At 45.3% G+C, this 16,161-nt stretch overlaps 1 protein-coding gene across 1 annotated transcript; it reads right to left on the bottom strand.

Annotated features, from left to right (window-relative positions):
* Nucleotides 1-1,765: 1,765 nt before the first annotated feature.
* Nucleotides 1,766-14,009, bottom strand: Rbm22 (RNA binding motif protein 22). Its single transcript, XM_052155811.1, has 11 exons — nucleotides 13,917-14,009; nucleotides 13,492-13,545; nucleotides 10,774-10,803; nucleotides 9,927-10,059; nucleotides 8,469-8,569; nucleotides 7,757-7,929; nucleotides 6,935-7,135; nucleotides 4,904-5,068; nucleotides 3,622-3,710; nucleotides 3,359-3,490; nucleotides 1,766-2,667 (listed from the first exon to the last, which is right to left on the bottom strand). Exons 1-11 carry the CDS (start codon nucleotides 13,968-13,970, stop codon nucleotides 2,537-2,539), a joined length of 1,263 nt encoding a protein of 420 aa, XP_052011771.1. The 5' UTR covers nucleotides 13,971-14,009; the 3' UTR covers nucleotides 1,766-2,536.
* Between the last annotated feature and the right edge of the window lie 2,152 nt (nucleotides 14,010-16,161).

The following is a 16,161-nucleotide window of genomic DNA, read 5'->3' on the forward strand; positions in this document are numbered from 1 at the left end:
TTAACAAAACACCGGGAAGCCTAGTATTAGAGCAGGCAGCAAGGATCACCAGCTAGTCCCATGGAACCGTGAGGACACCTCTCAGAAGCTCCATGGTAAACAAGGCAAGTCCAACAAATGACCTGTATGATATTTGCATAGTAATGCAAAGAGACAAACCGTTTGGTGGTGACTCTGGAGGGAAGGGTTTGTGGATGTGAATGACTGGAATGTGGACATCTCTGGGGTGACTGGAAGTTCTCTATTTCTAGACCTAGCTGACTACTACATAGATGTCCACTTTAAAATAGTTCAAGTCTATTGTACATCATCTGTGTTTTATGTGTTTTCTTGTATACACTGTTAAAATGATCCCCCTCTTCTTTAAAAAAGTTAACTTCAGAGCCACCAGTAATTTTAAAAAAAAAAATAGCTAACAAAATTCATTACAGCATGGCAGTGGTGGTGCACACCTTTAATCCCAGCATGTGGGAGGCAGAGGCAGGTGGATTTCTGAGTTCGAGGCCAGCCTGGTCTACAGAGTGAGTTCCAAGACAGCCAGGGCTACACAGAGAAGCCCTGTCTCGAAAAATGAAAACAAAAAACAAAACAAAACAAAAATTCATTACATATGGAGAACTAGTAAACCTCAAGTTCCCGTGTTGTGTCCCAGTGGTGAGAAGGATGGGAAGCGCGAGGTCACAAGAACAGCTCAAAGCCATTACTAGCAGCACTTTCGAGCAGCAATGGCAAACCCGCCAGCTTGGCTGCTCTGGGGAGGGTGGAAGCGGACAGAGCAAGGGTGTGCCTTCCAGGGCTTTGTGGAGGAGCAGCTCGGGATGCAGATCAGCGCATCAGTGAGGGCGTGTCTGTAATGTAGGTGATACTGTCATGCTGGCTGAAAAAGGGGTAACTGTCCAAGTTACACACGTGAGCTCTAAAGTACAGATTTTAGATAAGAATAGCATCCAACCCACTTTAGATCTTACTGTTTCATTTACAAGTTTGTGTAAGAATGGCACTTCAAGTTACCAACTAACCAAAGCCACAGAAGAGACTCTATAAATGCTGTTTTCTTTTTTCCTTTTTTTAAAGAAGGGTCTCACCATGCAGCTCTGGCCTCTGTTGGGCATTGGTGAGTTTAGCTCAACCCCCCCAGCTGAGCTGTTTGCACAGGTTTCCTGTGGAACATCCTGCGTCTTAGCTGGTTTGTTTGCCCGCTGTGGAAGGGACCTTCCAGGTGCCTGACCTATGGCTATAATTGTTTTTTCCTGTTGTTTTTCACCCGGCCCACCTGGCCTCAAGTATATATTGTTGGTCTCGGAGTACAGCTTTGGCATCTTCCTCACCAGAATGACCCGAGTCTGTGTTTTCTGTCAATCCCCCAGGCCTACGCCGGATACTCAGTACCTTGGCTCCACCGTCAGGCCTCAAACTCAGAGATCCACCTGCCTCTGCCTCTTAAGTACTGGGATTAAAGGCGTGCTAGCTCAGGCAGCTTCCTGTCGGCTCTTATTCCAACCATTCTACCAACTTCTTAGTACTAAAAAGGATGGGTATTTTTACCATCATGGAAAAATTTAGAATGCCAGTATTTAAGGGCTTATTAAAAAAAAGACTAACCTAAGCTAAATACGAAGATTTTTATCTCAAACTGCATAGCCACCCCGACCAACAACAAAAAAAAATCCAGTCTTAAAAAATTTGAAAAAATTTCCATTTATATAACATGCTTTTACTTATTTCACATTTAATACCAAAGCGTAAAAAGAAACAGAAACCCAGGAACATTTGGAAAATTGACCCGTTTTAATTAAAAACAAAAAATACAACAAATTTCTCTTACCATCTACAATTCAGTTAAATGCAAACATTCTACGACTGAACAGTCCCCCGTCCAGAGGCAGCGAACGAGCGAGTGAGCGTGCGAGCCGCTGAGGACACGGGTAATGCGACGGTCCAGTGCCAGCTGCAGGCAGAGTCTTCCAGTCAAATGGACTCTAAGGCTCTTCCTTTCAGTTTGCCAAAGTGTTTCACAGAAGTTCCTTAAAACCATTTCATCTCAGGTACCCTCTCTGAGGGCATGACTTCAAATTAGTTAAATCACTTTTATGCCACTACAATGATTAGTACTAATTTTTTTTTTTTTAGATGATATAAAAGAAAATACCAAATAGACATAAAAATGGTCAAAATATTTTTTTTAAACCGCAGGTCAATTTTTGCCTTCCGCCCAAAAAGATACAAAATGAACACACTGATGGTGACTCCACTGGTTATTCACCCTGTGCGTGTTCCCCACAAGGTGGGAAGGGTCAGACATAAGGCTCTTAGAACTGCTACAGTGGTAAGCAGCTATGTTCAGGACACCATGTTTCAGCCTGCCAGTCCTCTGAATACATGTGGGGGAGCGCGGCTGTGTTCTCTGCCCACATCTGAACACATCCAGCTACCATAGAAACTACAAAGCAAGGGGAATTATATTTATCCCAGGACTCGTTTACTGGGATCTTAGAGCGCCCTTTCTTCCTCAGAGCCCCTGAGCGGCAATGCTGTGCTAGGGGCTGCTGTGCTTTCCAGCGTGAGCTCCCATTCTCTGAGGGTCCTGAGAAGGGTAGTGGATTGGTCCTGGTGCTCTCATGAAAGGAGGGGGCGGTCCCATCGGGTGGAACATGTGTGGTCCAAAACCTGATGTGTAAGAGAACAAATTAGGCTTGCAGTTCCCTTGACAACCTTCCAAACCCCTCATAGCCACCCACACATAACTCAAGTCTGACAGCGTTAAGTAACGTCAGCGTGCAAGACTGGCTGAGCACTACTTGCCTTCACTCCGTGTTTATCCCTCAGTCCAAACCACACCCATGCTCCTGTTAGTATGTCACCTGACTGTCTGCTACTTATCAAACACAGCAAATCCTACTAGACAGAAATCAATCAGGATGGTGGAAGACTAGAAAGAAACCAGGCCCATGTCAAGACCCTTTCTCTCTGATTCCAGAATGGAAGACTTTCCTCAAAGACACAGGCTCACTGTCAATGAACACTAACCACCCCCTTTTCGACATTGTTCACACTGTCATGGACATTCACACAAGAGTGCTATTGCTTGAACTGTTTATTGGTGGCCACTGACATGATAAAAGAGTATATAAGCCAAAAAGTAACTCAAGCCCACCACCATCTCCTTGTCATTCGTGTGACAGTCTATTTGTAGGAAGGCTATCTAGAGAAAGTACTGGTTTACTGATTCACGTCCTTGCTGTGGATAGGTGACAGCTCATCAGCTAGGATGAACAGACTAGTGGCAGATGGCCTGAGGGACAGGACTTTCACAAGGACTGGCTTCTCAGAGTCAGGAAGGAAGGAAAAAGGCAGTTACCTGGGGGTGGCGGTGGGGCGATCCCAGGGGGTGGGGGCAGGGCAATGTTCACCACCGCTGGAGGACCACTTGGGGGCAGGTTGAAGTAGTTGGCAGATGCCTCCTCTTCTGCTGCGGGAGGTGGAGGCAGAGCTGGAGAGGAAGGGAAGACACTCAGCACCATGTTCCTACCATGAGCATCTTGGGCTTGCCCCATAGGCTAGAGTCAAGCCTGCTATCTAACAGAGAAACCCCAGCCAAATGAATTTCTGACATCAACTGACCTCCAGGCAGACCTGGAACAGGTTCTAGCTTGATCCCGGAGTCTGTGGTTCCATCCTTTTCTTTTTCTTTTCCTCTGGCTGCTTGGGATCTGGAGACACATATACACTGACTATTAGTACTGTGTCCAATTCCAGTAAAGTGGAGTTCCATCCCTCCTTCCCTTTTTAGCAAACATTCTTTTCCCACATATGTAAAAGTATAAAGTAGCCAAGACTGAACATTTTCGAAGGTAGAAGTTGGTTGAACTTGGCGGTGCAGGCCTTTAACACCAGCACTCAGGAGGCAGAGGCAGGCATCTCTGTGAGTTCCAGTACAACACTGACCCACTCTCAAAAGAAGAAAACAACCCAAACCAACAGCACTGACACTGCTGCTGCTGCAGAAGCCAACAATCATGCTTGCAGCAAGTGCTCAGCATACAGACAGCTCTGCAGGAAGGGAGCTGCTGTCAGCCTGCTCCTGTTCACGATGGAGACAGAGTCGTCCCCTCTGACATTTATGGCTTTTGTTGTTGGGAGGTGGTGGTGCAAGTCTTTAATCCCAGTACTCCAAGAGGTAGAGGCAGGGGGATCTCTGTGAGTTCAAGACCAGAGAAACTACACAGAGAAACTCGGTTTCCAAAAACTAGACAAAAAACAAAAACAAACAAACAAAAAAACCAAAATACAGCTCCCCCCAAACAAAAAACAAAAAGAAAAAAATATTACAGCATTTTTGTCTCTTATGGAGCCAATTTCAAACTTAAAACAGATATTCTTGTGCTTCACCCCCTTCCTCTGCTCCCCAGTGCTCAGTCTCCGAGTGAGCATTAGGTCTAATTCAACTGTAAATCCCCATCTACCTTTGGCAACCTTGTATTACGCTTTCTTATAATGGCCAGTAAAAAATGAAGAACTCCAAAGGAGCAGGTTGGTAGAGCAAGACCTTGAATACATCTCTAAGGAAGAAGCTTCCAAATACTAAGAAATGCTAAAGAAGGGGCTGCAGGATAGCTCAGAGGTGAAGAGCACTGGGTGCCTTTTCAGAGGACACTGGTTCAATTCCCAGCACCCACATGGTGGCTCATAACCATCTGCAACTCCAGTCCCAGGGGATCCAACTCCCTTTTCTGGTACCAGGCACACAAATGGTGCACAGACATGCATGTAAACAAAGCACCCATACACCTAAAAGAGTCATTTAAAAGATCCCAGAGAAGGACCGAAGGGTATGCAAAGGCCGGCAAGCCTGTGGAGACGAAGCTTTCAATCCAGAGAACAGTTCAAGAGAATCTTGTCCCACCTTCCCCACTTGACATTGAGCCGTCGGCCATTCACGATCAGCTTGTTGAAGGACTTCTCTGCAGCTACCTCGGCAGCCTGCCTGGTGGCGAACTGGATGAAGGCACACTGCTGCCTCTGCACAACAGTGATCGTGCGGATCTCGCCAAACTGGTAGAAATGATTTCTGAAGAAACACAGGCCAAGGAAAACAGATTAGTAACATAGATACTGCTTAGAAAACAGAAATCGGCTACGGAATTGCTCTCAATCACTAGTAGACAGGCGAGCCCTACGGATATGTGTGCTTGTCTTTAAGTTCTCCTCACACCTGCCCTTCTGTAGGTGCTACTTATTGGAGATTTCTTACCCCTAGTATAAGGCACGAGTAAACTACAGCTGTTATGGTCCATAATCCAAGACTATTTTCACTTGCGATTAAGCCTTGCTACATTATACGTGTTAGTTTTGAACTCATAGGCTCTAGTGATCTTACCTTAGCTGGGGCTGCAAGCAAATACTATCATGCCCACCCAAGAACACTTCAAAAAATGTTTAAGGGTTGAAAACTGAGTGACTCATGGCAGAGCACACTGACCTAATATGTGTGTCTTAGGTTCAAGTCCTAGCACTGGAAAAATAAATACAAAATATTGAAAAAAATTTAAAAAGCATAAAAATGAAAGAAGAAAGTGGAAGATGAAGGAAAAAGCCAGGTGCGGTGGCCCACGCACAGACCCTCGTACCAGAGAAGAGTGGGGAAGATTTTGAGCTTCAGGACAGTCTAAGATACATGACAAGACCCTGTCTCCAAATAACCAAAAATAAACAATAAGTAAATGAATACATCACAATCAAACCAATCAATCAGACCTGGTGGTGCATGCCTATAATTCCAGTAGCAGGAAGGGGGCAAGAGGCAGGGGTTTAAGGTCTTGGGGTTTTCCATGCTAGCCTGAGCTGTAGGAAACCACATGTCACAAAACAAAAAAACAAGAATGGGAGTAATATCTGGGAAGACATCACATATGTTCAACTAAACCCAAAGTATTTTCTCTAGCCTTTTTACAGAAGCTAGCTGGCCATGGAGATTAATAGCTCAAAGAGAATGGCTCCCAAGGACAGGAGTCATTCAAGTCATCCTCCTGGAAGAGATCGCTCATCTAATCAAGCACAGTGTAAACCAGAAATACAAATAAATCGAAATCTCCCCTAAAAGGCAACACTTTAAACCAAGGAGTTTAGCCTCACAGGGCTCCCGTCCTCCATAATAATCGGCTGTCTATGTATGTCATCCTTTGCCTGGTGATGATGGCACAACACCCTTAATCCCAGCACTTGGCAGACAGAGGCAGGGCAATCTCTTGAGTTCGAGGCCAGCCTGGTTTACAGAGTGACTAGGGCTGTAGAGAGAAACCCTGTCTAGAACCTCCCCCCACCTCCCCCCAGAGAGAGAATTGGCTCAGAGGTTAAGAGAACACACTGCTCTTGCAAAGGATCCGAGTTTGATTTCCATGTCCACTTACTCACAACCACCTGCAAGCTCTAGAGCTCTTTGGGTTCTTGAAGCCACTTGCACAAGCCTATACATAGACCACACACACAAACAGTAATTAAAAAAAATAAATCTTAAAAAGAAGTCCATATGGGCATCTAGGCACCTATATTATTAATTTTTTTTTTGTTGTTGTTTTTTTGTTTTTTCGAGACAGGGTTTCTCTGTGTAGCCCTGGCTGTCCTGGAACTCACTCTGTAGACCAGGCTGGCCTCGAACTCAGAAATCCACCTGCCTCTGCCTCGCAGGTGCTGGGATTAAAGAGGTGCGCCACCACTGCCCGACATCCTATATTACTTTTTGATGCAAAGATGAAAAAGCACTCTTGAAAAATACAACTACTCTGGCAACGTAAAAAAGAATTTTATAAAACTCTGAATTAGCATTCATATCAATGGCAGACTGGATAAAGAAATTGAAATATCAGTTTGGTGATGTTTTTGCAAACTATTCAAAGGCAGTTAAAAGCAAAAGGGTTCTGAACTGACACCCACGAACCTGAGATCTGTCTCGGTGATAGTGTCTCCCAGGCCGCCCACATACAAGGTGGTGATCGTCTTATCCTCTGGTGGGTCGAGCCGAGGCATGGTGGAAGCCCGCTTCAGAAGCTTATCAGCCACAGGGTCGTTGATTCCATAGTACCGGTCTTTTATGTTCTGATCAGCAAGAGGGTCGTCTGGATCCGTAGGCTTCTCATGTCTAAGATTCACACGTGGAAAGTGCACCAAGGTGAAACAAGGGGAAATTTATCACCTGATAGTAGCTACATGGTCAGAATCCCTCAGATGCCTTTCACGTCAGAAGATGTCTATAAACAATACTGTCACTAAACAAGAGCAGACTCAACAGCACTACACCATACAAAGCCTTCCCGATGGTCTAGGTTACCCACTTAAACTGCTCTAATAGAATCTGACTAAGGCTATAGACCCCACCTTAGAAATAGGGCACGTATTTAGGGGGTGGTTTTACAGTTAACAAATCATTAGCTAACCCCTAACTCTGACGCTCCGCAGTCTTGGCTGAAACACAAGTTGTTTTGATTTCAGCAATATTTTGCTATTCACACCATTTAAATGGACACCAATTACTATTGAAACTTAGAAACAGTCGGAATGGACATCATATGACATAGCAGTTTAGTTCCTCCAGGCTTAGTTGTAAATGAAAAGTATAATTTAGTCAGGCTCTTATAATGTAAGTTTTACGACAGGAGTTACTTTCCGTGCAAACAGACCGTAAGAGTCTCAGTGTTGAAGCATGAGCCTACACCAGAGCCTCCTGCAGCACTCAGGAGTCAGAGGCGAGGCTCTGCCTCACCTGTACGGACACTCCTCTCCTCTCTTGCACTCTCCTTTCACCCAGAAGGAACAGATGTGGGGCCGATTCCTTTTGTAGTACGGTGTGGTCCGGGCCAATTTGAGTAGCATGTCACTGGTGGATGTAGCTTTTCCTAGCATTCCAACTGGTCGTGTGCCATCAGAGTTAGAAATCTGCAAGAAGACGGCAATTTTATAGGCTGTCAATTCATTAGGATTGTGATCAAATACAAAACAACATCACAAGGCCTGGATTCAATACCCAGCAGCACATATACACCATCTATTCCCCTCAGATAAACAATGGCACCAAGACAGCAGCCAGAGGACCAGGAAGTCTGGTGTGAGATAGTTTTTATAAAAATGACAGGGAAGCAATATAGCTGTCAAAACAAAGACATGAACAATAGATACACTAATTAAAAAAGGGGAGATGCTATGGCTCCCTTCCTTAGACAATGAAGTACAGGCAAGTAATGACTGTTGAGAGTTAGTCTCCCCTGGAAATGAGTGAGTACCCTAACTGGTTATTCAGTACATAGTAGTCAGCACTGAAATCATACACAGATGTGCACACGCAGCATACTACTAATCAAAGAAAAAGAGGCCATCTTTTGCTAGAGGGCCATGGGAGGGGTTGAAGGGAGAGATACAGGAGGAGTTGGAGAGAGGAAATGATATAATTCGATTTTAATGAAAATAAAAAAACATACTTCTCTTTCCATATTTTGGGTGTAATACTCTTTATTGACATCTGATTTAGGCATGTCATCTTTAAATGACAATCCTGCGTCACGAACCTGGATGGGCAGGCCTGGTACAAAGAAATTAAGGAATTAGACAACCTTAGATCTGAGAGCATATTCATATTCAATGTGTTCATAAACTACAACATCCTTCCCCTCTTGGTTGGTCCCAGGTGGTCCTAGTTGGTGGGGCTTTAAGAGATGCTTCCTCCTCGCCCCCACACAGATGAAGAACACAGTCGCTTTGCGGAGAACCAGAGTGTGAGTCCCACAACCACGCAGGGTGGCTCAGCGTCACCCCAGTTCCTGAGGAGCTGACAGACCCCCTTCTCTAGACCCTACCCTGTACTCACATGTGTACCCCACCCCACATATACACATTATGAAAGACAAAAGTCAATTTTTAAAATCAGGTAATCATCCTACTTGGTAACAGTTTACAATGTTTTAAATCAGACTGTTTAGCCCATCCGGCTAACGACTGCGGATACATACAGAGTACCCTAACAAAGTGTCCAAATTCCTGTGCTGAAATGGAATTTGGTGAAGTGGCTGTTTTAGAAAATTGTTTCAAATGCCGGGCGGTGGTGGCACATGCCTTTAATCCCAGCACTTGGGAGGCAGAGGCAGGCAGATTTCTGAGTTCGAGGCCAGCCTGGTCTACAGAGTGAGTTCCAGGACAGCCAGGGCTATGTAGAGAAACCCTGTTTCGGAAAACCAAAAAAAGAAAATTGTTTATACTTTAGGGCTAAAGTAAGTTAATAGAGTATCTAGCTTTAACACAATATTCTTAAAATACATAAAACACAATGGTTTATTGTTTGATTGGTCTTGAAGTTCCTATGGATGGCCAGTTATATTTAGTAACTCTGCATTCCAGGCCTGAATGCTCCTGACAAACACATGAATAATATAAAACAATATGTAGCCACAACACATTCTCATCCCTCCCTCCCTCCCTCTCCTCCTGCTCCTCCCCCTCTTATCAGTAGGTAACTTTTTCTGAAAGCAAAATGTCATTTATATAAAAATAAAAATTTCACAAGCAACTATTTTGAAAGAGAAGCAATATCTGGTCCTAATAGCCCATAGCATACTTAACCCAGGAACGTGTTCGGGACTGTGGAAAGTCTGAGATCAAAAGGACCCAGGTAAAACAAACAAACAAAATCATCGGGATCAATGCCTTTTATTCCAAATGGCAGAGATGGGCATGTAGGCCAGTTCTAATGTCTTCCCAAATGCTCCTGAAGTTCCTACTATCGTTCAGGGAGGTCTCTAGTGCTGCCTAGTTATATTTTTTCCTGGGAAAAGCAGGCCATAGTAGACATTCTAGTGTGGGATCAAACCAGAGATGTGGGAGGCAGCAGGCTGGCCTGCTGGGCACCTGGACATTCTCAGATCTAGTGAGCGTGGCAAACGTACCATATTCCAGGTCTAACAGGCAGGTCTGACAAACATTCTTCAATTTACTGCAGGTCTGGCACACTTCGGTCTTCTTGAAGCGCATGCGGACCCCGGGGCACCAGCGAAACACGGTGAATGGCCTGGCACAGATCTGAACACACATGAGAGACAGAATCTTAAATGTTCTGACCTGGACTCAATTCAGATTGAGTAAGCACGGACAGCTGCCTTAGCAGTCTGCTAATCAATCCACAGCCAGCCGACCCAATCCCATTTACTTTGTTTTTTCTAGAAACTAAAACCACATAGAAATAAACATTCAGAAAGTTGAAGCCTTCCCACCTGGAAGTAAACATTAAAAATCTGACTCTGTCTTTTTGGTGGGGAACAAGGAAAGTGAAGCAGGAAATCTCTTTCAGAATATTGTGGCAGCCACAGTCCTCCTCCTCTGGTGAAACACCCGGCACACAAACTCCTGGTGTTTGGTACATACTTAGACACCTGTTTATGAACTTACATTAGAATGGTCATTTTCATATCTGCCACGCTAGCTGTCAGCTACTAACCATATCAACAGTATATGAAAGCTATGAGCATGGACTCGGGCCTCAAAACTTAGTAAGCGCAAAGCCAGCTTGGTAGAATAAAGAGAAGAAAAGGGATAAAGAAAAGCAAAGTCAATTCTTTTTTTTTTTTTTGAGACAGGATTTCTCTGTGTAGTCCTGGCTGTCCTGGAACTCACTCTGTAGACCAGGCTGGCCTCAAACTCAGAAATCTGCCTGCCTCTGCCTCCCAAGTGCTGGGATTACAGGCGTGCGCCACCACTGCCTGGCCAGGGAAGTCAATTTTTAATACACATACTTACTTTGCATTCTTTTCCATATTTTTCTTTGGTCTGAAATAGAAAAGAACTGGAATTACGGCAGAGAAAGCAAGCACACAGACGAATGAAACCAACCCAGGTATCTATTCCCCCTCACCTCCAAGTACAAAATATGGTATGTGTCTGGAGATCTCTGAAATTATAAAGATAATGAAATCACACCTAAATCATCTTTTTGTTGGGGCTATGGTAAGGGATGCTATGATGGTCAGATCCAAATGTCAACTTGACATGGCCTAGAATCACCTGGGAAGAGTCTCCATGATGGACTGCCTAAACCCTATCAGCCTGTATGCGTGTGTGTGTGCGCGTGTGTGCGTGTGCGTGTATGTGTGTGTGTGGGGGTTTTGTCTTGGTTTCTTTGGTTGATATGGGAAGAGCCAGCCTGATCACTGGCCACACCATCCTGAATTTGGCCCTGGACCGTGTAAGTGCAGAAGGGGCTCAGCACTAGCACCAGCACACATGCATTCACTCTCTGCTCTTGCCTTGGATGTAATGTAACCAGCTACTTCAAGTTCCTGCTGTCCTGACTGCCCCACAATGATGGACGTATCCGTGAGCTCTAAGCCAAATAAAACCCCATTCTCCTAAGGGTATTTTACCACAGCAAGGGAAATAAAATTAAGACAGATATATTACGACAAGGTCATATTCTCTTAAGAGTAGATGGATCTAGCCAGGTGGTGGTGGTGGTGGTGGTGGTGGTGGTGGTGGTCGTGGTGGTGGTCGTGGTAGTGGTGGCGGCGGTGGTGCACGCCTTTAATCCCAGCACTCTGGGAGGCAGAGGCAGGCGGATTTCTGAGTTTGAGGCCAGCCTGGTCTACAGAGTGAGTTCCAGGACAGCCAATACAGAGAAACCCTGTTTCGAAAAAACCAAATCCAAAAAACAAAACAAAAATACAGAGTAGATGAATCTAATAGCAAGCATCTTTCCAGAGCTATAATTCTTAAATCTACTTCTGACTTTCAAGAACTAAAATTCCTAATGGAATTCCGTATATTTTCTCTTATATGAGGAACCTAGATTTCAAATTGTGCTTGTGTATGTGTGTTGATCATGAGCCAAGAAAAGGAACCCTGAGTGAGAAGAGAGATACGGGGATATAAAACAGGTGTTGTTAGAAGAGGGAACTGGGGAAATGAAGAAAATGAGGCAGAAAAGGGAGGGGGGGAGGGCAGTGTTAGAGGGAAGAGTGGAAAACAAAGCACACACATACGTAAATGCCAAGATGAAATCCATCACCTTGTACACTAGCCTAAAAAAAATTAGGAAGACTGAAAAAAATCTACTCTGTGAGGTGGCTATTCAAGGGCTCCTTTGTTTCCCGGGTGAAAGCTTTCACAATTCCCAGAACATGTTTCCTATTGACTAATCTTTGAGGAAACCATTTAAAACATCAGTCCAATCACCTGGCTGGCTGGCTATGTGTTTGGTGGGGCTGGTCACCAAGCGGATGATGGTCCAGGAAAACCAAGACTGGAAAAGGCAGGACCTGAAGCTGGAATGGCTTTCTAAAGCATCTACTCTTGAAATGTGCTCAGCAGCTTCTCTTCACAGGCCTCTAGATCACTGGTTTGGAGGAGGCAGACAGTAGGGAAGAGATATCCATGTGCTTTAGGAAAACGACATGGTCTTACTATACAACCCTGGCTGGCCTAGAACTTGATTTGCAGACCAGGATAGCCTTGAACTCACAGAGATCCACTTGCCTAAAGGCTGGAATTAAAGGTAGCTGTCACTGCTCAAGGCTGGTTTAGGAATATTTGTTTTTATACCCAATGATGTCTATAAATAACAAAATTAGCGTCAATATAAGAACTATGATCTTCACATTAGAATGTGGATATGCCATCTAAATCTTTCATATATGTGTTAACTAATGGGATGAATTTAAGAATTTTTTTGGTGTGAAAACCAAAATTCCTAACTCCAGCCACCGAATGGAGTAGGATGACAGTTATAGTCAAGTCTTTCTACAGTTTTATAGAAGGTGACTGCTCTAGGCTCTCCTGTGCTAATGCACAGTATGTATCCAACATTCTGTTCCCATAAACTAGAGTCAGCATCTCTGAGGCCTACATACAACCCTATAATCATTGTTGCCTGTCACTATCTTACCCTTTTTGGAGACAAGACAGAGTGTACCTCTTTTTTTTTTTTTTTTGGTTTTTATTTGGTTTTTTGGATTTGGATTTTTGGAGACAGGGTTTCTCTGTATAGCCCTGGCTGTCCTGGAGCCCACTCTGTAGACCAGGCTGGCCTCGAACTCAGAAATCCGCCTGTCTCTGCCTCTGCCTCCCAGAGTGCTGGGATTACAGGCGTGCACCACCACAACCTGACTTCGGAGTGTACCTTAAACTAGAGAGACTACTACAAAGTGTAGTGGCTCAAAGATACATAAACAGTAGCCAGGAAGTAGTGCTACATAAAGATACACTCTCCTGTCAACAGATCTACTTTTTAGGTTAGATGCTCAACAAGTATCAGCAGTTATGTTACAGCTCCAACGTTACAGGATTACTGCTCAGTGTCTAGGACAGGAAATAGGTAGGGCAGTACTTTGCAAGTTGTCCTGCGTTTTGGGTTAGAAAAACAGCATCACTTCTTTTAACGGCTAAGGGAAACTCTTTACAGTCACCTTGCATGGACTACACTATAAGGAACAGTTAACTCCCGGTGCACAGGAAAACACTCACCATTCGTATATAGGGGTTTTCTCCAAGACACGTCTGACAGAGAATGGGGAAGTCCTGGAGAAAAGGGAAAATCTGGTTGAAGATCAAGTCCCGAAGACCATGTTCCCTCAGTCACTCTCCTGGAGCGGTGAAGGATGCAAGGCTGGCAGGAGCCCCAGCTCCCTCTCTGGCCACGGCTCGGGAAGGGGCGCTGTCTGCACTTCCGGCAGGAGGTAAAAGGAAAGCATCTGGGAAGTGTGGAGTTGCCGGGTGATCACCGCTGGTCCCGGGACCCTGATCTGCCGCACGAGGGCTCGCTCTCCTCCGGCTGCCCCACCGAGCTAGGCCGCAGCTCCGTTCTGGCCGAACCCACCGCACCCTGGGGCAAGGCTTCCCCATCCCGCCCGGCTTCCCCGTTCCCGCGTCCTCCTCCGGCGTGCACTCACCGCGTCCTCCCAGTTCTGCCTGTTGTAGGTGTTGGAACCCAGAGAAGTCGCCATATCTGGAGTCCCGGTGCAGCTCCGGCTTCCGACTCGAAAGACCGACCGCCACAATCCCGGCAGGCACAGGGGTAGCGCCGAGCTACGTATAATCTGCGCGCCCAGGGCGGCGCGGGGCGTGGCTTCATGTCGGGGCGTGGCCTCGCGTTAGAGCCGGCGGTTCCAAGTGCTTCTGCTGAGCTTCCTTGTACGTCCTTGCTTCTGAACAATAAGGAACCGGTGGGATCGGAACGCCTTTAGTCGCGGCTAGGCACAGATGTCTGCAGTTTTAATACTTTGTGCTAGAAGCGAATTCATCACCAGGAAATCACATTTAACTAGACATCCTTTATTTTCTGTTTCCACCCTACCATTCTGGTAAGGATGATGGTTACTTTTTTATGGAAAACGATTTTTTTTTTAAAACAGGATTTTTCTGTGCAGCCTGGCTGTCCTGGAACTCACTCTTAGATCAGGCTGACCACAAACTTGTTTACCACCACCAATTGGCTTTTATGATTTTTTCAAAGATCTTAATTCTGTGTCTCTCTGTGGATATATGTACATGAGTGCACGTGCCCACAGGGTCCAGAGGGATTAGATCCCTCTGTACCAGGTGGTTGTGAGAAATGCAGTGTGGGTTCTGGCAGTCTTAGGTCTTTTGCAGCAGTACTTGTTCTTAACTGGTGGGCAATCTTTCCAAACCCTCTACTGTGTTTTTGAGTAGGGGTGACATTCCACACATACCTACTACAACATTAGGCAGAAGCTTCTGCTGTTAAATCATTTTAATTAAGAGAAACCGTTCTAAAACTTCAACAAATGAGGGAATCAGTATCACATGCTTATATATAGCCTTAAAAACCACTATAGGTCAGCTGTAGTGGTATGTTTTTAGTACCCCTTCAATAGCATGAGTCGTGTTGTCAACCGCTGTGGGCCAGCTTTTGGCAACTGGGTTTAATTTCTTTGACAGGGAGGCCACAGGTTGGCACTAGGGCCTGAGAGTCTGAGTCAATACCCCAATTAAATGTCCTTTTAAGAGTTGCCTTGGTCATGTTCACCGCAGTACACCCTGCTGGGCATAATGGCACCTTTAATTCCAGCATGTTGAAAAGACAGATGAGACTGATTTCTTTGAGTTTGAGGACAGCTAGTCTATAAAGTGTGAAGATCTCAAAAGAGCAATACCAAACAATTGTGCTGGTTAGTTTTTGTCAACTTGATACAAGCTAGTTATCAGAGAGGAAAAAGCTTTGAGAAAATTGCCTCCATAACATTGGGCTATAGGCAAGCCCTACAGGGCATTTTCTTAGTGATTAATATGGGAGGGCCCAGCCCATTGTGGGTGGGGACACTGCTTGGTTGGTGCCCTGGGTTCTAGAGATAAAAGCTGTTATACTTCTAACACGGTGCATCTGAAAAATGTTCAAACAATATCCCCATGTGTAGAGAGGCGTATTGGGGTGCCATGCCACCTGGCAGGAACTTGATATTGACCAAGGTGAAGTTCCTCTCCCAGCCTTTGAGTGGAAACTCCCGGGTTAGCCATAATCCCCTCTACCTGGTGAACACAGACCAAGGTGAAGTTCATTGTTTTCCCAGGCACCAGAGCAGTGGAGCCAACGCCCAGTGAACAGCCAGACCAGTTCCCTGGAACACATCCTGGAATTTGAGAGAAGGGTCTTGCCTGAAACCTTTAAATTTTGAGTCCTCCATTAAACCTTGAGATTTTGAGCAGCTAGCCTTGTCTTAGTCTCCATCTCTTTTCGCCGCCTTCCCATACATCCCCAGCTTCCCTTCCAGGTAACCCGTTCGATGTAACTGTGGGCAGTTACACCCATATTTCAGTGAATTACACTTTATTTTTGAGAGTGGATCCTCACTATATAGACCAGACTGGCCTGTGTAAAGAAGTGGAGGAGCCGGGCAGTGGTGGCGCACGCTTGTAATCCCAGCACTCTGAGAGGCAGAGGCAGGCGGATTTCTGAGTTCGAGGCCAGCCTGGTCTACAGAGTGAGCTCCAGGACAGCCAGGGCTATACGGAGAAACCCTGTCTCGAAAAAACCAAAACCAAACAAACAAAACAAAAAAAGGTGGAGGGAGGAGCAGGAGACACAGCTCAGCATTGAGAGCATTTGCAGGGGACAGTTGAGTTCTCCTTGGGTGACTCAGAACCACCTGTAACTGCAGCTCCAGAGGATCTGCTGTC

The sequence above is a fragment of the Apodemus sylvaticus genome, chromosome 13 (genome assembly GCF_947179515.1).
Source record: "Apodemus sylvaticus chromosome 13, mApoSyl1.1, whole genome shotgun sequence".
Taxonomy (NCBI): Eukaryota; Metazoa; Chordata; class Mammalia; order Rodentia; family Muridae; genus Apodemus; species Apodemus sylvaticus.

Coding starts and splice junctions, on each gene's coding strand:
- Rbm22 (XM_052155811.1), bottom strand. CDS start 13,970: ATGGCGACTTCTCTGGGTTCCAACACCTACAACAGGCAGAACTGGGAG. Junction 7,930..8,468: donor CCCAAAATATGGAAAGAGAA/GTATGTTTTTTT, acceptor GTCTTCTTGCAG/ATTTCTAACTCTGATGGCAC. Junction 3,491..3,621: donor TGTTCCAGGTCTGCCTGGAG/GTCAGTTGATGT, acceptor CTTCCTCTCCAG/CTCTGCCTCCACCTCCCGCA.